The sequence below is a fragment of the Amia ocellicauda genome, chromosome 14, assembly GCF_036373705.1.
Source record: "Amia ocellicauda isolate fAmiCal2 chromosome 14, fAmiCal2.hap1, whole genome shotgun sequence".
In the NCBI taxonomy this organism is placed as follows: domain Eukaryota; kingdom Metazoa; phylum Chordata; class Actinopteri; order Amiiformes; family Amiidae; genus Amia; species Amia ocellicauda.
The window spans coordinates 9242467-9268082 of NC_089863.1; the positions used below are offsets into that span (position 1 = coordinate 9242467).

The 25616-nt window shown below is 46.9% G+C and overlaps 1 protein-coding gene across 1 annotated transcript; it reads left to right on the plus strand.

The window, feature by feature from the left end:
• The first annotated feature begins 997 nt into the window (after nt 1–997).
• carmil3 (capping protein regulator and myosin 1 linker 3) lies at nt 998–25320 on the plus strand. Its single transcript, XM_066722882.1, has 40 exons — nt 998–1528; nt 3162–3256; nt 4235–4285; nt 7765–7824; nt 7952–8073; nt 8282–8370; nt 8670–8740; nt 8839–8912; nt 9014–9089; nt 10735–10823; nt 10940–11034; nt 11337–11423; nt 11574–11683; nt 11995–12072; nt 12229–12305; nt 12481–12585; nt 12822–12891; nt 13013–13094; nt 13304–13400; nt 13509–13563; nt 13696–13868; nt 15491–15559; nt 15959–16052; nt 16351–16449; nt 16811–16939; nt 17739–17852; nt 17941–18116; nt 18259–18346; nt 18532–18660; nt 18751–18817; nt 18914–19116; nt 19226–19305; nt 20748–20918; nt 21018–21234; nt 21323–21563; nt 22776–22909; nt 22995–23169; nt 23777–23845; nt 23956–24066; nt 24227–25320. Exons 1-40 carry the CDS (start codon nt 1471–1473, stop codon nt 24265–24267), a joined length of 4221 nt encoding a protein of 1406 aa, XP_066578979.1. The 5' UTR covers nt 998–1470; the 3' UTR covers nt 24268–25320.
• Nucleotides 25321–25616: the final 296 nt, after the last annotated feature.

The following is a 25616-nucleotide window of genomic DNA, read 5'->3' on the forward strand; positions in this document are numbered from 1 at the left end:
CTCTCTCCCAGACACACACACTTTCTCTCTTTCTCTCTCTCACACACACTCACATCCTGTCTGTCTGCATTAACGCCCCTCTCTCTCTCTCTCTCTCTCTCTCTCTGTTAACCCCCTCTCTCTGTCTCTCTCCACCTCCGTCCGTCAGCATTAACCACCTGCCCCTCTCTTTGTCTCTCTCGCTGTCTGTCAGTATCAATCCCTCTGTCTCTCGCTGACTGAGCCCTGTCTCTGCATTACCCCCTCTCACTACATCACACACACACACACACACACAGTATATATATTGTATTACCTCCCTCTCCTCTCCTTATCTGATGCAAACACACACTGACTCATGGAATATATATAAAATAAATACCCTCTCCACTCCAGGCAGGAAATAATTTGCAATATGCAATGTACAGGAAATAACATACAGTCAATATACTAGAGTTTACTATATGCTGTATGTGTTGCGCTTGTGTGTAGCGTATTGCTTCGTGTTGGGTTGTAGTGTACAGTGTGGCACTGTCTTACTATATTGTGTGGTAGTGTATTGTGGGTTACTGTGTTACTATATTGTGTCACAGTGTACTGTGTTACTATATTTTGTTGAGGTGTACTGTTACTATATTGTGCTGCAGTGTACTTCGCTACTATATTGTGTTACAGTGCACTCTTACTATATTTGGTTGTAGTGTATTGTAGTGTACTGCTACTATATTTTGTTGTATTGTAGTGTACTGTTACTATATTTGGTTGTAGTGTATTGTAGTGTACTGCTACTATATTGCGTATATTGTACTGTACAGATCGGCTCTGTATTGCACTAGACTACACTATATTGTACTGTGGTATATTATTTGCTATTGTGTGGTGAATTAATTATAGGATAGTGCAGTATAGACTATTATGGGGGTATATTGTATTGTAATGTAGTGTAATGCAGTATACAGTATAGTGTGTGTGTGTCAGTGTTGGTCTATGGGTAGGGCGGTAGTTTATAGAATCTCTCTCTCTCTCTCTCTCTCTCTGTAATAATCCAATTACCGGGACAGTAGGCTACACTGCAATGTGGGAGCGCCAGCATCCCCCACACAACAACAACACGAACGACAGCAATCCTCATCATTGACACTAATAACAATCGGCCTTCTTCATCTTGAATGTCGGGGAAGATGAGACGAGGCGTCACTTCCGGCCCGCAAATCTTCACCAACATTTGCTCCCCAAATGAAGAAAGAAAGAAATCATCCAACATCTGAGGGAGAGCATATACAGACGCACTGCCATCCCTCGGCGCGTCTCTCCTCTGCTTCTCTCTCTCTCTCTCTGCCTCCCACCCACCTCCCCCTCTCTCTCTCTCTCTCTCTCTCTCTCTCTCTCATGATGATGATTGTCGCCAGTAGCGCCAGATCTTGTGCTGGAATGTCTTCAAGAAAAGCGCTACCTTAAGGGAGACACAGAGACACAGAGACACACAGAGAGATGGCTTCTAAGGACCTGGCGGCATCATCTTTCGCCAGCATAGGCAGAGAAATGTCAGGTGAGTCCGATTATGATGATGATGATGATGATTATTATCATAATGATAATTATGATATTATTGTTGTTGTTGGTGTAGATGCCCGTGTCCCTCGCCCTTGCCCAGGCACTGTCTCTATCCCTGTCTGTCCATCCATTGCTTTGCACAGTGTGTTTATTATAGCCTCAACGCTGGGTTATATTATTATCCAACTATACCTGCAGCTTCAGCACCATAATCCCAATCCCCAACCCCCACCCCCTTCCCCACCCCCGGCCGCGTCTCCTCCCTGCAGCCGGTAATCGGGTTTCGAAGGCGGGGAGGGTGTGCGGCTGGAGCCCCGGGCCTGCGTGTGTGCCGGAGCCCAGTGCCGATCCCTGAGAAGCGCCTGTGATTAATGTCGCATAGGCTGCTCAGACATACAGAAACACACACACACACACACACACGCACAGATGTGTAGACCTGTCTGATTTTTCTCGACACAGGTAGACGTCTGTTCATGTGTATCTTTATAAACACAAAGCTGTCTATATATATGCATGCAACTGTAATTGTATATATAGGGATGCTTACATGCGTGCGAGTGGGTGGGTTGTATGTGATGATCTTGGCCGGATGATGGTGCGGTACATGACTGTACAATATGAAACGACGAATCGGCGATATTGTTGTACACTGAGCCACAACGCGTGTGTGTGTGTGTGTGTGTGTGTGTGAGTGCTGCAGGGTGTGTGTACTGTATATGTGTGTGTACTGCAGTGTGTGTATCGGTGTCTGCATCTGTTGTTTAGTGTGTCTGTGAGTCTGTCTGTACATTGTGCCACACACTTAAAAGCTGTACTCAGTAGTAGCAGACAGACAGACACACACACACACTCTTCCCCCCCCTCTTTCTCTTTCTCTTTCTCTCTCTCTCTCTCTTCTTCTTCTTCTTTCCCTCGCTCTGCTGGGAGGTCTCAGTGCTAATCGCTCCTAATGGGTTTATTAACGAGTCAGTGGTAATTAATCAAGAGGATCCCTCCTACAATTAACACACTGTCCCTCTCCCCTCTCCCTCTCCCTCTCTTCCGCTCCCTCCCTCTCTCTCTCTCTCCCTCTCCCTCACAACACAACACAACAGAATGGAAGAAAAGACAGTTGCACAACATTAAACAGAGAACCTAAACACACTACACCCCTAACCCCTAACCAACTCCCTCGCTTCCTCCCTCTCTCCCCTGCCCTCACTTCCTCTCTGTCTTTCTGTGTTCCCGTTCTCCTTCCTTCCTCTCTCTCACTCTCAATTAGTGTAGTGTAGTTAGTGTCAGTCAGTCCGTGTGTCAAACAATCAGTCAGTCAGTGTGTCAGTCAGTCAGTCAGTTAGTGTGTCAGTCAGTCATTCAGTCAGTGTGTCAGTCAATGTGTCAGTCAGTCAGCCAGTGTGTCAGTCAATGTGTCAATCAGTCAGCCAGTGTGTCAGTCAATGTGTCAATCAGTCAGCCAGTGTGCCAGTCAGTGTTAATATTGTGATCACACTGTAATGATATTAAATTCCCAGATTACACTCTGTGTTAAGTGGGTCACAGAGAACAATCACAAAACTGAGCCTGTATTAACTGAGAGTATAGTTGTCACAATAACGGTGTCTGTGTGTCTGTCCTTCGTGTTACAGAGACAATCAGGAAGATTATTGATAAGTCGTCAATAAAGTTCATCCGCACGGTCAAACTGGAGACCAGAAACGGCAAGACTGAGGACAGAATACTGGTGAGCCTGTCTGTCTGTCTGTCTTTGTGTCCGTCTGTCCCTCTCTCTCTCTCTCTCTCTCTCTCTCTGTCCAGCGTGTTGTGACGTCTCCTTCTTTCCTTTATTATTTATCACATTCTGACGCTCCGTTTCCTCCTCTGTTCTGCACATCTGTCTGCTTCACTCAGAGTCACAGGGCGGCGCTCGTACACAGGGGGTCTGGGGCGCTGTCTCTTTAAATACTGCCGGCATCACTGTGGCGTTTCCATATTTAGAACTGCAATGTTGATAAAAGCTGAAGTAATTATTCTTAGAATACGTTTTTCATCTGTTGTTGAATTGTGGTTTACTGGGGGGGAGGTCAGGGGAGGTTTTTCGAAGAGAGAAAAAGAGAGAAACAGAAAGATTAGAAGAAAGAGAGAGGGGGGGTGGGGGTGGGAGAAGGCAGTCAGTCAGTTTGTGTCTGTATTAACCCTGTTCTCTCTCTCTTTCTACCACTGTCATCTCTCCCACTATCTCTGCTGTAGTGTCAGTGTGTCAGTGTGAGTCAGTGTGTCAGTCAGTCAGTTAGTCAGTCAAACGGTTTTCCTACTTTTTCTCAAAGACTGAGTGAGAGAGGTTGTATCATTGCACTTTGTATTGCTCGTCCTATATTAGGGCATCTGCTAATAAATAAATAATAATAATAATAATAATAATAATAATAATAATAATAATAATAATAATAACAGGCACTGGAAAATTAATCGCCAGTAGATATTTCTTTAGGAGATGCCCAAGATGCCATGCCAGAAAATGTAAATATCCGGTCACATGATGATTGCAATATGAAAACGCGTGAACTGAATCCTGGGAAAACATGGATGTGAACCACAACAACTGAAGCCCAGTCATTCAAGTGTGAACTGGCAGCACTTGAGATGAAGCCAGTGTGAACACTGCCTTCGTCACAGCGTGGAAGAATTAACCCCTGTCTGTCTTTCTGTCTCTGTCTGTCAGGTTCTCACAACATGGCGGCTGTATCTGTTTACTGTGAAGGTGCCAGCAAAGGTGGGTATTGTTCTCCTTCTTCCTCCTCCTCCTCCTCCTCCTCCTCCCGTGAGCTGCAGTTCCCCAGCTCTGCCTGTTCTCACGAAGGGGGAGCTGTCTCTCTCTCTCTCTCTCTCTCTCTCTCTCTCTCTCTCTCTCTCTCTCTCTGTATTATTATTACAGTTTTTCTCAATTGATTTGGCACATTCTCTGAATCAAACTTCACATTCTCAAGTACAGTCTTCACATCATGTGGTACATTCAGCACAACACTCTATTTCACCCGCAAAAGGCAATACCTCAATCAAAATTAACTCATGTTTCAAATGTAAATAAATCCATCAATGAATACATAATTGTCACCAGAACAAAAGGTTCCTTTATCATCGTCTAAACCAAGACATTCAAAATGTTAAGACCTATCATCAAGTGACAGTGATAGTTTCCCACTATAAAATACTGTCAAATTACTAAACATTGTCTATATAGCCAACTGAATAGTATTGCTGTCAATACATGTCAAAGTCATGGCACACACTGTAATTTACACAAAACATGTATTCATACATTTCTCATTACTGTATGTAGCTACCTTTACAGCAAGCAGAACATAAAAATGCTTGTACAGCACAGAACAGAAATATACAACAGCAGAAGTATGTAAATTAGGAACTGCAGTATATGTAAAAGAAAAAAGATGCTGTAAGTTCATCAACCTCATGGGTCATCCAATCTCTCCTCTCTGTCTGGCCACAACATTTAATCTACATTACACCTGATATCCTACCTTGCGATGCAACGAGGGGGAAATATCCTCACAACCAGCATCCATTGCACCCAGTAAGGACAGCTGGTCATGAGGACGGTGATCATACACCTTGCATCTCCATGCAGAGGAGTTGCGGACTGGGGAGTGTGGTGGGAGAAACTCCATCAAAAAACATTGGTGGGCAACAAACCATTCCCTGATTGTATTGGAATGATGAAAACCTACGTTGTCCCAAACTATAACATAAGTTGGCAAGTCATGTCTTACCAGCCCCCTCTCATTCTCAGGACTGAGATGTGCGGGCATTCATTAGCCTCCAGCTCCATCACTCTCTATAAGAGATGCGAAAGCAATTCAGGAAATAATTTACAGTAGACGTTGTAAATCACACAATTACAGCAACACATATTCCACATCGTGTAACATATTCTGCATATACAGGTTGTACTTGTCAATACTGAGATTACTGAGATTCCTCTCAAAAGGTGCTTCATTCTCATGTGATTTCTCTTCAGCACCCTATCAGTTGTGGATCTTGTATGACTGCACTTTGAATGTGTGTTAGTCTGAGAGCATTGTTTGCTATGACCATATTGCAGATTTCAATTTCTTGTTGAGCAGTGAAAATGTCTCTTCTGCCACCACCATGGGGTAGACTCTCAATCCTAGACTGTAAACACAGTACAGTAAAGTCAATGTATTCTTCATGAATTCTGACACATGCATTGGCTAAATTTACTGCAGAAATATTGCAGTACAATATACACCGATCAGCCATAACATTATGACCACTGACAGGTGAAGTGAATAACACTGATAATCTTGTTATCATGGCACCTGTCAGTGGGTGGGATATATTAGGCAGCAAGTGGACATTTTGTCCTCAAAGTTGATGTGTTAGAAGCAGGAAAAATGGGCAAGAGTAAGGATCTGAGCGACTTTGACAAGGGCTGAATTGTGATGGCTAGACGACTGGGTCAGATCATCTCCAAAACTGCAGCTCTTGTGGGGTGTTCCCGGTCTGCAGTGGTCAGTACCTATCAAAAGTGGTCCAAGGAAGGAAAAGCGGTGAACCGGCGACAGGGTCATGGGCGGCCAAGGCTCATTGATGCACGTGGGGAGCGAAGGCTGGCCCGTGTGGTCCGATCCAACAGACGAGCTACTGTAGCTCAAATTGCTGAAAAAGTGAATGCTGGTTCTGATAGAAAGGTGTCAGAACACACAGTGCATCGCAGTTTGTTGCATTTGGGGCTGCGTATCCGCAGACCAGTCAGGGTGCCCATGCTGACCCCTGTCCAGTGCCTAAAGCTCTTACAATGGGCACGTGAGCATCAGAACTGGACCACGGAGCAATGGAAGAAGGTGGCCTGGTCTGATGAATCACGTTTTCTTTTACATCACATGGATGGCCGGGTGCGTGTGCGTCGCTTACCTGGAGTATACATGGCACCAGGATGCACTATGGGAAGAAGGCAAGCCGGCGGAGGCAGTGTGATGCGTCGGGCAATGTTCTGCTGGGAAACCTTGGGTCCTACCATTCATGTGGATTACTTTGACACGTACCACCTACCTAAGCATTGTTGCAGAGCATGTACACCCTTTCATGGACACGGTATTCCCTGATGGCACTGGACTCTTTCAGCAAGATAATGCGCCCTGCCACAAAGCAAAAATGGTTCATGAATGGTTTGAGGAACACAACAACGAGTTCAAGGTGTTGACTTGGCCTCCAAATTCCCCAGATCTCAATCCAATCGAGCATCTGTGGGATGTGCTGGACAAACATGTCCGACCCATGGAGGCCCCACCTCGCAACTTACAGGACTTAAAGGATCTGCTGCTAACGTCTTGGTGCCAGATACCACAGCACACCTTCAGAGGTCTAGTGGACTCCATGCCTCGATGGGTCAGGGCTGTTTTGGGACCTACACAGTATTAGGCAGGTGGTCATAATGTTATGGCTGATCGGTGTATGATTACACACCTGTTTTCTCTCCTGAATGTCTGGATTATTGACGACACCGAGGACCGGCACACATTAGGCTGCAATCTCTGACCAGCCTCTGTCATACTTGCCATGCCATAGACCATGGTTGATTACGTGTTCTATAACTGTTGCCTGTATATCATGTGAGATTGCTCTCTGCCTTTGCCTTCCTCTGACTCTTCCTCTCCCCCTCACCACACCCCCACACACTATCATGCCCCTTCCTCTTGCCCCGTCTGTCTCCTGCCTGTTCCATATTCTACAATTGTACAGTTCATTCTTGCCCTCCCAGTATCAATGTGTTTGAGAACTGATAGGTTGTGAGTTGCACCTGTATGATCAATTTGACAGCATATGCAATTGGTTGCTCTAAAATGTGAGAAAATGTAATTGTTCCCCATCTTGCCTAAGTCAATCCACCTGACAACTACAACAATACCACATAAGTGCTATGTATCTAATTTGACAGGTTATTGTGACTGTTGGTTGCTCTATTTAGCATGTATGGATTTACACAGTGAACGCGTGTATAATTGCATGTGAGAGTGATGTCATTCAATAGAAAATGAATGTAAGCTATTTTGATCAGCAAGGCTTGCTCAATGCATGACTGACTATAGTCATGTGAGCAAATGACCTAATGGTGTGGAGTATTTCACCCACTGTTTGACAAAGTTGGAGAGTCATTCAACGATGGTGCCAAAGCGACTGAGAAAAACTGTGATGTGATTATTATTATTGCAGGTGGAGATCACCTTTAACTTCCTGGAGATTCGTTCCATGAACACATGTCCGGACCATCAGGTAAGGACTGCAGGCAGAGTCTGGAAACTGGCTCAATGTGAAGACCATTCCGGTGCTACCGTTATTGTTGTTATCATCACCGTCATCATTATTATTTTAAGATGTCTGCCACTTTCCCCCCACCCAGGTTGTACTAGAAACCGAGAAGTCCACCTACTCTGTCCGGCTGCAGTCATTGGATCACCTGGACCAGGTGATCAGCCATGTGAATTTCGCCCTCTCCAGAATATTCAACAACTCCATCTTTGCGTGAGTCCCAGACTGATTCAGTAACAGTCAGTGAATATCGAATGCATTGTTTTATTTTGAAATGTATATTTTTGTTTGTTTTATTTATTTATAATTCATAATGTTATAATTTTGCTTGGCTGGTGTGAGTGTGTGTGTGTGTGTGCATTTCTTTGATGTTTGTAGTTCAGCATGTTTCTCTCTCTCTCTCTGTCTCTCTCTCTTTCAGTCCCTCTCTCTGCAGAGTGGAGGGGGACACGGGGAACCGGAAGTTCTCTCCAAGTTCAGACACTTCAGTGGAAACGCAGAGAGCCTGTGGTGAGACTGACGCCCTTACGCACTGACACTGACGCCATCACACACTGACACCTCGACAGACTCACACACTTACACTCTGACATGCTCACACACTGACACTGACGCCCTCACACACTGACACCCGGACAGGCTCACACACTTACACTCTGACATGCTCACACACTGACACCGATGCTGTCACTCACAAACACACTCACACTCTGACACACTGATGCTCTGACACACTAATTCACTGCCACACTAGCACTCTGACACACTGACACACTAACACTCTGACGCACTGACACTCTCTCTCTCAGGGGGTTTCTCTGAGACGTACGCTGCTCTGTGTGACTATAATGGGATCGGCTGTAAAGAGGAAGTGCAGTGGGTAAGAGCTGTGTGGGTGGGTGTGTGTGTCTGTCTGTCTGTCTGTCTGTGTGTGTGTCTGTCTATTTGACTGTCTGCCCCTGTCTCTCTCTCTCTCAGGATGTGGACACTATCTATCACTCTCAGGACAACAGAGAGTTTAACCTGCTGGATTTCAGCCACCTGGAGAGCAGGTGAGGAGTGGTGGCTGGGTGCGTAACAGTGTGTAACTGTGTGTGTCAGTGTGTGTTTGTGTGTTAGTATATTACAGTGTGTAACAGTGTGTGTGTCTCAGGGACCTGGCTGTGATTGTGGCTTCCATGGCGTACAACACCTGGTTCACCCGACTGTACTGCAAGGACCTCAAGATAGTGAGTACTGTATGTGTCTGTCTGTCTGTCTGTCTGTGTGAGTGACCTCTGTGAAGTTGGCACCCCATGTGTACAGAATATGAATCAAAACATATGCATTCGTTTGTGCTGCATTTGTGGTGGTTTGTGCCACAAAAATTATTTTTTGTGCCGACTTGGTTCCCGAGATATTAAAGATTATATTTTATGAGCTGTGATGTCACTCAGTCTCTTTCGTTTGAGCTGGTTTGTGCCATATTTGTTTCATCAGTGCAGTTATAGTTTTTTAGCTATTCATTTTTTAATTATCAGAGATTACGTCACCTAGCACCCCATCAAACTCCAAATCGATCCGAAGTGTGTCATTTGTTTGTGCTACATTTGTGCTGGTTTGAGCAGCAAAAATAATTGTTTGTACCGACATGGTTCTTGAGATATTACACATTATATTCTAATCACTTAACAGTAGTCTCTGTCCTTTATGCTACGATTGTGCAGATTTGTGCAGTAAAATGCACAGGCTATTTTGGCTGTATCCAGCAGTGCAATTGCACAACAGGGTCTTTATTCGGCTGTCTAAAGCAAAGCAGGAGACTGCCGACAACACCAATCAAGCCATGTTTTGCTTTAATAATAATTAAACACGTCATCAATGCATACACTTCTCTGTGTCTTGTTTTCGTAGTTTAGGACTACTTCATTTCTTATAGGCTTCAGCCTAAACCCCTAACCACGAAACAAACACTGGAAACCAAGACAACATGAATTAACTTTCAGTTCAAATTATTACCTGTTATCAACAGGTTCACCACTCCATTCTGGGAACAAGGAAGTAGCCTATAACTCCATGCGAACCCTATACAATTGAAAAGGTTTTTTTTTTTGCACCAGACATCAGTTATCCAGGGCAACTCCTTTCTAGACGGTCGATGCTATTCACGGATTGTAAGTTATTTCAATCACATTGCATTAAATCGGTCTCCTTTATTTAATAAAAAGTTGAGCCATGTACCCTAATAAAACAGTGGTCAGCATAGCACGGAGACGTGATAATTAAAGAAACTGATTTATACATTCCAGAATTAGGAATGATTCGATTGAAATTGATGTTTTTTACTAAAAAAAACTTTGTATCGTTGGAGTTTGATGGGGTGCTAGGTGATGTCATCGCTGATAATTAAAAAATGAATAGCTAAAAAACTATAACTGCACTGATGAAACAAATATGGCACAAACCGGCACAAATGAAAGAGATTATTTTGGTGCAATTTAGACGTTAATGGGGTGCTGAGTGATGTCACTAATTAAAAAAGTATCGCTTAATAACTTGAGAAATAAAATAGCACATTTTTTTCTTTTAATGGCACAAACCAGCACGAACATAGCACAAACGAAATAGACTATTTTGGTGTGATTTGGACATTGATGGGGTGCTGAGTGACAGCTCATAAAATATAATCTTTAATATCTCGGGAACCAAGCCGGCACAAACGATGATTTTTGCGGCACAAACCAGCACAAATGCAGCACAAACGAATGCATATGTTTTGATTCATATTCTGAACACATGGGTGCCAACTTCACGGAGGTGTGTGAGTGTCTGTTTGTTTGTTTGTGTCTGTCTCTGTACCTGTTTGTTTTGTATTTATCGCTCTCTCTCTCTCAGGGGTCAGAGGTCACAGAGCAGGTTCTGCACACACTCAGTAAGTCCAGCAGTCTGGAGGAGGTCACACTGGAGAACGCCGGCCTGAAATCGTGAGTGACCTCTGACCTCCAACCTCCCACCTGACCCCATGTGTGCTTGTGTGAGTGTGCAATGCCACAAGGACTCACCTTCTCTCCCTCTCCCTCTTTCTCTTTCTCTCTCTCAGTGACTTTCCTCAGAAGTTGTCTCTGGCTCTGTCAGAGAACCCCGCCTCAGTGATCCACTCACTCAACCTGGCGCACAACACGCTGGACAACCAGGGTCTGTCTCACTGTCTACCTCTCTATCTGCCTGACTGTCTCACTGTCCAACTCTCACTGTGCACCTCTCTGTCTGACTGTCTCACTTTCCACCTCTCACTGTGCACCTCTCTGTCTGACTGTCTCACTTTCCACCTCTCACTGTCTCTCTCACTGTCCACCGGTCTGTCTGTCTCTTTCTTTCTGTGTCTAGTTTCTACCTGTCTCACTGTCTCTGTGCCTCTCAGTGTTGTTGTCCAGTCAGTGTGTCTGTGTGCCTCTACACATCTCTTATCCTAAATCATCTACCTGTCTGTCTCCCAGGCGTGTCGAACCTCATACAGCAGGTGTGTCGACTGACCAAGGGGCTGCGGCTGCTCAACCTGTCGAAGACATCGCTGACGTCCAAAGGTTTGAGACTGAGAAGTGTCCACAGAGACACAAAGACACACAGAGACACACACAGAGACACACACACAGAGCTGTCGGTCAGTCAGTTAAAATAAGAGATCTAAAAGTCAAGTAGTCTCTCTCTCTCTCTCTCTCTCTCTCTCTATCCAGGGCTCCTGTCGGTGGCCCAAGCGCTGTGCAGTAATGATGAGTTCTCCTCCTCTTTGCTACACCTGGACCTGAGCAGGAACCCTGGGGTGCTGTCGGGGGAAGAGGCCACGGTGAGAACTACCCCCCATCTACCCCCCATGCTGCCCCACTGCCCACCTACTCCCTCAGCCATCACGGGGCCCACTTCACTCTCCAACTACCCCCTTAACTGCCCCAAGACCACCTTAAATACCCCAACAGCACCTTAACTGCCCTAATACCCAGCCTGTGTGTCTCTCTGTGTATATGTGTGCATCTGTCTGTATGTGTGTATGTGTGTCTGTGTATGTGTGTCTGTTTCTGTGTGTCTCTGTGTGTGTTATCTGTGTGTCTGTATTTCTGTGTGTGTTGTCTGTATGTGCGTGTCTGTCTCTCTTCACAGAACCTGTACCAGTTTCTGGCCCAGCCCAACTGCCTGGTCCATTTGGACCTGTCTGGTACCGACTGTGCTGTGGAATCGGTGAGTGAAGGGGGGAGGGGAGAGGGACCGTTATACCCCACCTCGGCACTGAGGCACAGAGGGGGCAAATACAACACCTTATTGTGCTTACATCCCTCTCTCTCTCAAATTCAAATTCAAATTCTCTCTCTCCCTCCCTCTCTCCCCCTCTCTCAGGTGTTTGGCTCTCTGCTCAGGGGCTGCTGTGCAGACCTCTCCCACCTCAATCTCTCTAAAAACTCCTTCTCACACAGGTAACAACAACACAACAACTCCGATCTAAAATATCTGTAGATGCTTTGTCTGCATGCGATTACTTTTGCCTGATATGTTATTGGATATGTATTGTGTTTATGGTAAAATGCAGGTTAATGTCGGGGATCGTTTGTTAAACCTTGTTATTTATTATTTCCTTCTCCCTCCTTGCAGGAAGATGAAGGACAGTCTCCCCTCATTCCGCCAGTTCTTCAGCTCGGCGTTCAGCCTCACCCACATCAGCCTGGCCGGCATGAAACTGCCCCCCGAGGCCCTGAGGTGAGCCACTGCCTTCTTTCTGACTTCAGAGCCAATATGGCCGACACGCGCCCGCAGTTTCTTGAATTTGTGTTTGTACAGCGGGACAGTTGGATGTTGGAACCGCAATGGCGATATACGCTTACCTGCAGCTTCCTCCGTTTTGAAACTGGGCCATAATGGGATGTTTTAAGCCAACATGGCTGACAGGACGTTTCATGTTATCTCCCTCTCTTCTCCCCTCCTCTCTCAATCAGAGCTCTGTTTCTTGGCCTGTCCTCCAACCCTCATGTCAGTGACCTCCACCTGGACATAAGTGGCTGTGAGGTCAGTGCTGTCCTGCTGTCTGTCTCACTGTCTCTGTCTCTTCAGCTGTTTCTAATGTTAATTATTCTCTCTTTTTCTCTCCCTCCATCACTCTCTCTCCCTATCCCACTCTCTCTGTCAGCTGAAGTCTGCGGGAGCCTCAGTGATTCAGGAGCTGTTCCCACGCGTCTCCTCCATCGGCACTCTGGACATCTCCGACAACGGTGGCCAGTTAATTGCTTAATTGCCTTAATTGATTATTTGGTGTATGTGATTATGTACATAATTGAATGATTGGCACACTGCCCGATGGTTGATGTGATCAGTTGGTTATTGGGGTATCTGGGTAATTGATCAATCTATTAAGTGGGTAATGAACACATTTGACGTTAATTGATTAATTGATTTGACGTCTTCATTGGACTTGGGGCAGGTCTGGACACGGAGCTCCTGGCAGTGATTCCTGCTCTATCGCACCACCCGTCTCTCAGACACCTCCTGATAGGCAAGAACTTCAACATCAAAAACAGGTGAGTGAGAGTGTGTGTGTATATGAGTGTGTGTCTGTGTTTGTCGTTTGTATTATTATTATTATTATTATTATTATTATTATTATTATTATTATTATTATTATACAGGGTTTTGGATGAAATTCTTCAGAAGCTGGTTCATCTGATTCAAGAAGAAGACTGTGTGAGTCAAAGTGCTCTGGATTCAGTGTGTCAGTCAGTGTGTCAGTCAGTCAGTCAGGGTGTCAGTCAGTGTGTGAGCGTGTCAGTCAGTCAGTGTGTCAGTACTGACGCCCTGTCCCTCTGTCTCTCTCAGTGTCTCCAGTCCCTGTCCCTGTGTGACTCTCGGCTGCGCTCGCGCTGCGCAGTGCTGGTCAACGCACTGGGCAGCAACGCGTGTCTGCGCAGGGTGGATCTGAGTGGCAACGGCATGGAGGACCTGGGTGCCAAGATGCTGAGCAAAGCCCTGCAGATCAACACCACACTGAGGTACTGGGGGAGAGAGAGAGAGAGAGAGAGAGAGAGAGAGAGAGAAAGGGAGACCACCATTTCAACAAAGCGGCATCATTAATAATAAAAGAATTGCCCCAGATCTATTCATCTGTCATTCCAATCCTGCATTAAAGCCCTCGAAAATAATATGATATCGTTGATCAAAAACGCATGTATGTTTTGGGTCCTCTGTGTGTCATTCAAGCAGCAGATCTACTGCACATTATTTGGCATGTGCGCATTTTGTGTGAGGTGAAAGAGAGAGAGAGAGAGAGAGCATGCACCGGTTACAGGGCTTGTCATTGTTGGCATCTGTTGGGAGCTAATTCTCTAAGGCAAGCCTTGAGTTGAAGGGCGGCTATGAATATAAGAAGCTTTTTCAAAAAGAAAAAGGATCATGAAGGCAAGGAGGCACAGGCGAGGCTAGAGGAGGTGAAGGACCAGTTATCTCCTGTAGCTGTAGCAGCAGATGAGTCATGAGTGAGAGTGCCACTGCCTCATCTAATGTTACGAGCTCAGGTTTGTGAAGAAGAGGGCTCTTTAGCTAGCTAGCTAGTCTAGCTCAGTGGTTCTCAAATGTTTTTGTCACAAGGCACACAAGTATTTCCAAGGCACACCTTTACATATGATTATAGCTATGTAAATCATTATAAATAAGACTAATTCCAAGGCACATCTGGCCAGCTCCCAAGGCACACCAGTGTGCGACGGCTCACAGTCTGAGAAGCACTGGTCTAGCTAGCCTGCACTCACTGTGATATTGTGGAACATGGGCTGAGCATAGAAAGAAAGTGGGATGACCTTACTTTGCCTTTGTAGAATCCAATTGATAAGCCATAATGTGTTTCCCCTGAAGCATATGTATGACTCATATGCATCTCTGCAACTAATCTGGAGATTGAAACACTCATTTTGTTTATTTTGATTTCATGTTGTGAAAGCCAGCCTACGCACCTGACCGGAACCTTTTGGTAGAGCACAGTGTCTCACATCTTATATTCATTTTACTGTAGTACGTTTTGGGTCCTCTCAAACGGAGGCACTGCTAGAAAACCCGCGCGGTCTGTTTACCTCAGCACTGCCGGCGGTAGTGAGACTGCCGCCAGTTAACGACGCTGAATGTGGCGAGGTAGCCAGCTAGCTAGCCAAATTGTTTCTAAGCATCAAGATGAAACCAGCAAAGAGACATAAGGTAGACAATAGCGTGTTTTTTCCACACAATGTGAGTGCTTATAGCTAAGCTAGATATTTATGATTTAATGAAAATATTCCAAGAACAATATCAGAAGTACAGCTACAGAGTTGATGTCTGATTGACAATGTATATGTCTAGCTAGCTAGATCAGATCAGTTTTTCTTTCCTTTTTTGTCCAAAATCTTAGTTAATCTTTTTTATTAATACTCATTAAAAAGTGCACCAGATTAATACATTTAGCTGTTCAAAATCAAATTCTCCCCCAGACCCCCCTACTTTGGGTTTAGGCTCTGGGCTAAACCCTGAATGTATTGTAATCCTAGCAACGTCTCTGACACTGACTGACTGACTGACTCTCTCCCTCTCTCTCTCTCTCTGTCTCTCTCTCTCTCTCTCTCTCTCTCTCTCTCTCTGTGTCGCTCAGGAGTGTGTCATGGGATCGCAATAACACCTCAGCTGGGGGGTTCCAGGACGTTGCCCGGGCGCTGGAGCAGTGAGTAACCAGAGAGGGGGATGGCTTCTAGATCAGGAACAAACACACTCTCAGACAGACATACAAGACAGACAGACAGATGGGCACAGATACACAGACAAACAGAGACAGAAACACAGACAGACAGACACAGGCAGTGAGACAGACAGACAGACATACAGATGGAAAGAAAGGCAGTGCTGTACAGTCGTTCTGGTGGATGTCCACAGCAAGATAAGAAGACCCCACCGCTCAGCGGAGAGGAATGACATAATAACACACTACTTATTCATTACCTAGGCAACTAACACCCTCTCTCTCTCCCCCTCTCTTCTGCCTTCACCTCCACCCCATCTCTGCACTTTTCTCCCTCCATCTCTCCTCCGCCTCACCCCTCCATCCTCTCTCCCTCCCTCTCAGTAACTTCACGCTGCAGTACATGCCCCTCCCCCTCAGTGATGTCACTCAGGCATACCGCAGCGCCCCTGAGAGGACAGAACAGGCACTGACCAAGGTAACACAGCAGCCACAACCAGATCACCCACCCGACACAGCAGCCACAGCAGCACAGTCCCACAACAACACAAGCACACAACGGCCACAACAGCCACAACCACACAACCACACTGGCGCTGACCAAGGTAACAGCAGCTGCAGCACCGCAGCCACAACGCTGACACGGACCATACTGCTGCTCGTGCTGTCGTCACTAATACTGATTTCAGTTGAGTCCCTTTTCCGGTGTCTCTCCCTGTCTGTCTAGCTCCCTCCCTCTCTCACTCTCTCACTCTCTCCCTCCCTCCCTTTCTCAGATTCAGAGGGCTCTGCTGAGGAACAATCAGACTCAGTGCTTCTCTCAGCGTCAGGCGCTCAGGCTGCACCAGGGCCTGGTCACGAGCACCGCCGAGCAGGTACCTCTACCTGTACACAAACTGGTACACACACCTGTACCTGTACACACACCTGTACCTGTAATTGACTCAATCCTGTACCTGTACACACACCTGTACCTGTACACAAACTTGTACACACACATGTTCCTGTAATCGACTCAATCCTGTACCTGTACACAAACCTGTACACACACCTGTACATGTAATCCACTCAATGCTGTACCTGTACACACACCAGTACATGTAATTGACTCAATCCTGTACCTGTAATCACACCTGTACCTGTACACACACCTGTACCTGTAATTGACTCAGTCCAGTACCAGTACCTGTACTCACACCTGTGTCTTTAACTCCGCCTGTGTGTGTCTGTGTGCAGGTCATGGACCGGCTGTGTGTGCGTGTACAGCAGCAGGTGAGTGTGCTGCGTGGCTGTGCGGCCGAGTCACTCAGAGATGACTTGCAGGGGGCCAGACAGGTGCTGAAGGAGGCCAGGAACTCCAGAGCGGTGAGACACTGACTCCCTGACTCTCTGACAGTCTGACATCTTGACTCTCTGACACTCTGACACCCTAGCTGTGTCCGAAACCGCCCCCCGGGTATCGGCCATTTTGTAGTGGTGTCCGAATTCATTCCCTACATCTCATTCCCTACATTTGTTCACTCATTCTTACCCACAATGCAATCTGATTTCGAGGGTACATAAGATGTACACTCTCCGACCCCTATTTCCCATAGTCCAACGCGGAGACGGTGGCAGAGTGCAAAAATAAATTGCAAATGGCAGATGCAAACACCGGAAACAGTTCTATTATCAAATTGACACACAATTGAATTATTTTCTCTATCATTATTTAATAATCATAACAAATTAACAGTTCTGAAAAGATTAATTGTATTATGATTAATTTTGTTATTAATGCAAAAATAAAACAGAATGCAAGGGGTATGCACAGTAAAACATTTAATTGCATATTATAAAAGTATATATAAACTATATAAAGATTACAGAGATGATAAAAATGGTGAAATGTTCAAATGTCTGCGACAGCTCTCTGACGCAGGGAATTTATGTCAGCATCTGAATTCGCTCCCTCATTTCGTTCCCTCACTGCTGAAATATGGTGCACTCCCTGCCATCCACTATATAGGAAATAGGGAATGAGTGAACAAGTGGGCGATTTCAGACACAGCACTTGACTCTCTGATACACTGACACCCTGACTCTCTGACAGCCTGACGTTCTGACACTCTGACTGACTGACACCTTTCCCCACTGACTGTGTGTATTAACTCTGTGTGTCCAGCTGTACCCGTCTCTGTGTGAGCTGGCTCATGTCCTCTCAGTGGACGGTCCGGTCCGGCAGCGGCTGGACTCTTTGGCTGGTGAGCTGGGCAAGGCAGCGGACAAGGAGCTACAGGTACGGCACTGCTACTGCTACTGCTACTGTTACTGTATATACTATTATCAAACTATTTTCTTTCCCTCCCTCCCTCGCTCCCTCTCAGGTGATAGTGGACTCCATGGTGTCTCTGTGTCAGGAGCTCTGTCCTCAGGCCTCCGCCCTGGCCGAGCGCCTCTCCCCCCCACTCTCCTCCGTCGCCGAGCGCGTCTCCATCCCTCGCTCCGCCATCCGCACTGCCCTGATGGAGAGAGCGGGGCAGGACATCCACCGAGCGCTGGAGTGAGAGAAAGCTGTTGTTTAAGGCAGTCAGTGTGTCAGTGTTAATATTGTGATCACACTGTACTGATATAACACACCTCCCTCTCCCTCCCCCTCTCTCTCTCTCTCTCTCTCTCTCTCTCTCTCTCTCTCTCTCTCTCAGGGAGGTGAAGCTGTCCGTTGTCTCCTATCTGACGAACTCCATCGTGGACCAGATCCTGCAAGAGCTCTACTCCAAACAGAAGACACTGGTGAGGGATTTGGGAACAGGGGGAGGGAAGGAAAGAGGGAGGGAGAGAATGGAGAGAGACAGAGCGGAACTAAATTAGTGAACTATATTGTCTCACCCTCCTTCCCTCCCTTCTCCCTCCCCCTCTCTCATTTTCTCTTTCCTACCCCACCCCACTCTCCCTCTCCCTCTCCCTCTCTCTCTCAGACCCACCATGTGTCCCAGATGAAGCGCTGGGGGAGGGAGGATGAGGAGGGAGTGGGTGGGGGGGGCACCGGGCGACGCCGGCACCGAGATTCTCTGGACATCACTGACGAGGAGCTGGGCAACAGCATAGTGAGTGTGTGTGTGTTTGTGTGAGTGAGTGTGTGTTTGTGTGAGTGTGTATTTGAGTCTCTCTCTCTTTTTCTCTGTCTCTCTCTCTAGGACACGATTGCTATTAAGAAGCGCAGTGCCAGAACTAGACGGATCCGACCAGTGTCAACTAGACTGAGTGAGTCTCCCTTCCTCTCTCCCTCTTTCTCAGTCCACCAGTGTATCCGTCACTCAGTCAGTGTACAGTGTCTCTCTCTTCCTCTCTCTCTCTCAGGTCTAGGGGATGACTCCAGCTCTTCGCCCCCGCCCTCCTGCACTGCCCCCCATCCCTCCGGCACCCTCTCTCGTTCGGCATCCTGGGAAGGCCTGTCCGCCCTGCCTACCCACGGTGCACCACTGCGTCACGTAACCAGGGTGAGGCCGAGACCACCACGGAGACACCACCGGACCCCAGCGCCCCTGGACACACCCAACATGGTGAGAGAGAGAGAGAGAGAAACAGAGAGAGAGGGAGAAGAGGAAGACTCAGTCCTGCTGCAGCACATTTCTGACCATTCTCCCTCTCCCTCTCCATCTCGCTCTCCAGCATTGTACAGAGAACGGCGCAGTGACCAGACTGGATGATGGCCTGCCAGACTTCTACACCAAAAGAGTCCTGCCAGACAGGTGACACACACACCCTCACCTGTCTGTCTCTCCCACCTGTCTGTGTCTGTCTCTCCCACCTGTCTGTGTGTGTCTCTCTCACCTGTCTGTGTGTCTCTCTCTCACCTGTCTGTGCGTGTCTCTCTCATCTGTCTGTGCGTGTCTCTCTCACCTGTCTGTGTGTGTCTCTCTCACCTGTCTGTGTGTGTGTCTCTCTCTCACTTGTCTGTGTTTGTGTCTCTCACTTGTCTGTGTGTGTGTCTCTCTCACCCGTCTGTGTGTGTCTCTCTCACTTGTCTGTCTGTGTGTGTGTCTCTCACCTGTCTGTGTGTGTATCTCTCCTGTCTGTGTGTGTCTCTCTCACCCGTCTGTGTGTGTCTCTCTCACTTGTCTGTGTGTGTGTGTGTGTCTCTCGCTTGTCTGTGTGTGTGTCTCTCACCTGTCTGTGTGTGTCTCTCCTGTCTGTGTGTGTCGCTCTCATCTGTCTGTGTGTGTCTCTCTCATCTGTCTGTGTGTGTCTCTCTCCCCATCTGTGTGTGTGTGTCTCTCACTTGTCTGTGTGTGTGTCTCTCTCACTTGTCTGTGTTTGTGTCTCTCTCACTTGTCTGTGTGTGTCTCTCTCACTTGTCTGTGTTTGTGTCTCTCTCCCCATCTGTGTGTGTCTCTCTCACTTGTCTGTGTGTGTGCGTGTCTCTCACCTGTCTGTGTGTGTGTCTCTCTCATCTGTCTGTGTGTGTCTCTCTCACCCGTCTGTGTGTCTCTCTCACTTGTCTGTGTGTGTGTCTCTCACTTGTCTGTGTGTGTCTCTCTCACCCGTCTGTGTGTCTCTCTCACTTGTCTGTGTGTGTGTCTCTCACTTGTCTGTGTGTATCTCTCTCCCCATCTGTGTCTCTCTCACTTGTCTGTGTGTGTGTGTCTCTCACCTGTCTGTGGGTGTGTCTCTCCTGTCTGTGTGTGTGTCTCTCTCATCTGTCTGTGTGTGTCTCTCACTTGTCTGTGTGTGTGTCTCTCACCCGTCTGTGTGTCTCTCTCCCCATCTGTGTGTCTCTCTCACTTGTCTGTGTGTGTGTGTCTCTCACCTGTCTGTGTGTGTGTCTCTCCTGTCTGTGTGTGTGTCTCTCACTTGTCTGTGTGTCTCTCTCCCCATCTGTGTGTCTCTCTCACTTGTCTGTGTGTGTGTGTCTCTCACCTGTCTGTGTGTGTGTCTCTCTCACCCGTCTGTGTGTGTGTCTCTCACTTGTCTGTGTGTGTGTCTCTCACCCGTCTGTGTGTCTCTCTCCCCATCTGTGTGTCTCTCTCACTTGTCTGTGTGTGTGTCTCTCACCCGTCTGTGTGTCTCTCTCCCCATCTGTGTGTCTCTCTCACCCGTCTGTGTGTGTGTCTCTCTCCTGTCTGTGTGTCTGTCTGTATCAGTCAGTGTGTCAGTGTTTATATTATATTCTTTATTAACCTCTCTCCCTCAGTCAGCTCTCCTCTCTCAACGAGTCACATTCCCTCCCATCTCACCGGAAGAAGAGGCGCACCATGTTGTCCATCTTTGGCTTCCGCAAGCACCGCACCCCGGCGGCGACCAATCAGGCGCCAGAGCCTGGGGGAGGGGCCTGTGGAGAGGAGTGTCGCACCGTACCCCCTAGGTACAGCACTGACAACTGTACTGTGTGTGTGAGTGAGTGTGTGTGTGTGTTAGTCTCTAATCAGTATCACACTCTCTCTCCCCGTCTGTCTCTCGGTAGCTCTCAGTCAGACAGTTGTTACAGTTTCCTCCACGCCCCAAGGGATTCTGTGAAGGTTCAGTCCTCCAGTCAGGACTCCCTGAGCCCAGGGGCTGATGGGAGGGGGAAGGAGCATCGGGGGGAGGGGACAAGAGGTCTGGTGGAGGCGCGGCAAGTGCAGGGCATACTATTGCCAGGCATGGGGGGAACCAAACCACCCTCTCTGGTTTCCAAACAGGTATGAGCCAATACACAGTCAATTAGTGTGTCCATCAATCAATCTGTCAGTCAGTCACTCAGTCACACTAAAATCTTCCTTTCTTCAGCCATCTGAGGACAGACAGATGGACAGACACCCCAGCTTCGAGAGCAGACAGGCAGAGAGGCAGCTGGAGCGGCCGGCTGACAGACAGATGGACCGCCCACCGGAGGGGCAGTGCAGAGTGGGAGGAGCCTCGTCCCCGGGGTCAGAGGTCGCCGTGCAGAGCGGCAAGCCGGAACCACCTTCTCAGGCCAGCAAACCCAGCCTGGCCTCCCTGAGACAGAGGCACCTGCTGGGCAGCTCTGGTACTGCACCCTCTCTCACTGGTACATAGACACACTGACACACTCACTGAGACACAGACACACTCACAGTGACACACTGAGACACAGAGAAACACACATTGTTACACTGACATACTGAGACACGGACATAAGAACATAAGAACATAAGAAAGTTTACAAACGAGAGGAGGCCATTCTACCAATCGTGCTTGTTTGGTGTCCATTAATATCTAAGTGATCCAAGGATCCTATCCAGTCTGTTTTTAAATGTTCCCAAATTGTTGCTTCTACCACATCGCTGGGGAGTTTGTTCAGATTGTGACTACTCTCTGTGTGAAGAAGTGTCTCCTGTTTTCTGTGTTTGGTCGATGCCTTTCATGATTTTGAAGACTTGGATCAAGTCCCCACGTAGTCTCCTCTGTCCCAGGGTGAAAAGGTTCAGGTCCTCAGTCTCTCAGTAGGACTTTCCCTTCAGACCTGGAATAAGTCTGGTTGCTCTCTTCTGAACTGCCTCTAGAGCAGCGATATCTTTCTTGAAGTGTGGAGCCCAGAACTGCACACAGTATCCAGATGAGCTCTAACTAGTGCATTGTACAGTCTGAACATCACTGCCCTTGTTCTCAATTCTACACTTTTTCTACAGCATTTTGCTAAGTCAGTGTGAATGACTTGTCCTCATTGAATTTCATCTCCAAGGTGTCGGACCACAACTGAATATTATCTAAGTCCCTTTGAATAGCCTGTGCTGCCGAGATTGTATCTGCTGAGCCACTTATTTTAGTATCATCTGCAAATTTGACAAGTTTGTTAACTATCCCAGAGTCCAGATCATTAATATAGATTAGAAAAAGCAAAGGCCCTAGTACTGATCCCTGTGGAACTCCACTAACAACCTCACTCCATTCTAATTTTCATTAAGATGCTCCTCTATTTTCTGTCTAATCATTTTTTCCAACATTTTACAGGTGATGCAGGTGAGACTGATTGGTCTATAATTTCCTGGCTCAGTTTTGTCCCCTTTCTTGTGGATTGGTTTGACATTTGCTGTCTTCCAGTCAGTTTGCACATCCCCTGTTCTAAGTGTCATTTGGAATATTTGAGTTAGCGGCCTATAAATAATTTTCCTAATTTCTTTAAGTACTGTTGGAGTATACACACTGACACACATACACACACATTTTGACACATACAGCCACACACTCACACACACACTGATGTAACTGTAATGTACAGGTGCTGCTTCACTGGAAGAGGAGGTGGAGAGGGATGGAGAGAGTAGGGCAGGGGCTGAGGAAGAGAGGGAGACGGACAGAGAGCGAGGGAGGGAGAGAGAAGAGGAGCGGCAGTCCCCCTCCAGCCCGGACAAGGTATCTGTCTGTGTGTCTGTCTCTGCATCTCCGTGTCTGTCTGTCTGTCTGTATAAGTTTAAACTCTCACTTCCTGTTTTTTTAGCAGCCTGTGGACGTCCCACCAATCAGCTGCCTGAACTCCCCAGACCAACCTCCTTCTGTGAAGTCACCAACAGGGGGCACCAATGGAAGGAAGGTCCCGCCTCCCACCCCGCCTCCCATCCCGCCCTCTTCCCTGAAACCTGGACTCGGACAGGGTGAGGTCAGCGTCACTCAAGGTAACAGACAGCCTCAGATTTGATATGATCTAGAAGGATCAGGTGACCATACTTTTGCTGTAAGTAATCCTTGAAAGAATTCAAGTAATTACAAAATGCCGCCGAAGCGCGAGATGAATCGAGAGCACGGAAAATCCTCAAAGCGTCAGACAGATTCTGTAGCTCTGTGTCACGCTGGATTTTATGCAATAGGCTGATTCTGTTTTGTATATTAGGAATTTGTAATAGAAAAAAATAAAATAACTGCATTGATCTTATTTTGAGTATAATGTTAACTTGGTCTATTGCTACGCAGTACATATGTACACATGGATCTTCATTTCTAGACTATTTTGTTGATTGAAATGGGAATATTATTACAAAGTATCTAGTCTTTCACCTTATTTTCCTAACAATGTGGCCCACAACAAAATTGGAATTCTCTTCAATGGCCCTCCAGCCCCAAACCCCTGATCTAGAATGACTGATGCAATTTTATTGTCCGCAATTATTGTTTTAATTATTTTTATTATAATAATTATTATTATTACTATAGCTAGCTGCACTCTGTGCATAGTGAGGGGGCGCTGTATCTGATTGTGCTGTTATTATAATTATTGTTTTATAGACGAAGTGATCAGAGTTACAGCTCCAGTGAAACCACAGAGATCAAAAAAAGCCCTGTCCTGTGACACAGGTACTGTCCATGTGTCCGTGTGTCTGTCTGTCCTTGTGTCTGTCTGTCTGTCTCTCTCTCTCGTTCTTTGTGGGTCACTCAGTCACAATGTGTGTGTGTGTTTCTATCAGGCAGTGACAAGGACAGCCCTAACCCCCAGGAGAAGGCCTCGGACAGGAAACCCCCAGTGAAAAAACCCAGAATACCCCAGAATGCCCGGATACGCTCCTTGGATGAGCCAGGTGTGTGTGTGTGTGTGTGTGTGTGTGTGTGTGTGAGAGAGAGTGAGAGTGTGTGTGTGTGTGTGTGTGTGTGAGAGAGAGAGAGAGAGTGAGAGCATGTATGTGTGTGTGTGTGAGAGAGTCTCTTTTAATTTCAGTTTTCTCTCTCTTACGTTTCTAGGCAATGGGAACGTAGCACCTGGAAACAGTGAGGCATCATGACGGCAACGGAACTTGGAAAGGAGTCGTCGCGGCAACGATCACAGCTGGAACATTCCGACTGACTGAACACTCTGTGTTGGGACAGCGAGACCGACACACACACACACACACACACACACACACACACACACAGACACGACCCAGTCCGTCAGGCACTGTATGTATATTCATATATATGTATTAACTGTAAAGAGAGAGAAAGAGCGACAGAGAGGGAGAGCGAGAGGGAGAATTTATAATTAAGGCCATATATCTATCCATATATATAAATACATATACACACATATAGGTGTATAGGACAGACAGATGGACGGACAGACTGACAGGGGTCCTAACACTCCGGCCGCGACTGACTGACTGTGATTGTGGCTCCCTCCGCAGTCTATGGGCCTGTATCTGGATGCCATTCCTCTGCGGGAACGCCAGGGGGCAGTGTGGACACTCCAGAAAATATTGTTTGCTTGATTATGATTAATGTGATTATGATTATTATTATTATTATTAAGCATATTCCTTTGAAATGAGTAATGAATTATTGGAATAAGTAGTTTGCAAAATTGTATACTACTGGTCTTTTTTTTGTTTTTGTTTTTATTTAGTCCATCACCGTGTAACGTTGTATTATATTACTATCACAGTCTATGATATGATATAAATGATGTAAATAAGAGAGTTCTGCAGCTCCAAGGGTGCCTGTTCTGCCAGGAGTGTTATATTGCTGCCCCTGTTCTGTGACAGCAGTGCCCAGCCTGCGACGCCTGCCTGGCTGACTTCCGGCGCTGCTCTGACGCGGGTTCTTTCACGGTTGTGACCGACGCCAGTCACAGTGTCCAGATCGCGCTGTTTCTAGAACCCATGGCGGAGCTCGGCCTGGCAGCGTTGCACTCTGGGAGCATTTGCCGCACAGCTCTCGCACCTCTGCAGCACCACGCCTTCTTCTTTCTACTGTTCGTCTTGCATTCTCTCTCTCCTCCTCTCCTCTTCTCTCTCTGTCTATATTGAATTGTAATATATTTTCTAAGCTGAATAAAAGAATAAAGAGCTGCGGCGAAAGACCGGGTGGGTGTGCCGTTCTGTGTTGTGTTACCGAGACTCACCAGCACACTATACAAATATTACAATTAAATCATTTAATGTGAAAAAAAAGTACTGTCACGTGCAAAGTATCTGCAGATTTTTTAATTGTGTATTATTCCAGTGAGCTGCAGTACCCCTGCTGTGCTGTGAGGGGCACAGTCTCACTCTCTCTCACTGCATTATTAATATTAACACTTCTGTCTGGGTGTCCGTCTAGCACTTGTGAAGAACGGAACCGCGGAACCCGGTCGCCATGGCAACCGTCGGGGGTG

Coding starts and splice junctions, on each gene's coding strand:
- carmil3 (XM_066722882.1), top strand. CDS start 1,471: ATGGCTTCTAAGGACCTGGCGGCATCATCTTTCGCCAGCATAGGCAGA. Junction 1,529..3,161: donor CATAGGCAGAGAAATGTCAG/GTGAGTCCGATT, acceptor TTCGTGTTACAG/AGACAATCAGGAAGATTATT. Junction 7,825..7,951: donor ACACATGTCCGGACCATCAG/GTAAGGACTGCA, acceptor CCCCCCACCCAG/GTTGTACTAGAAACCGAGAA.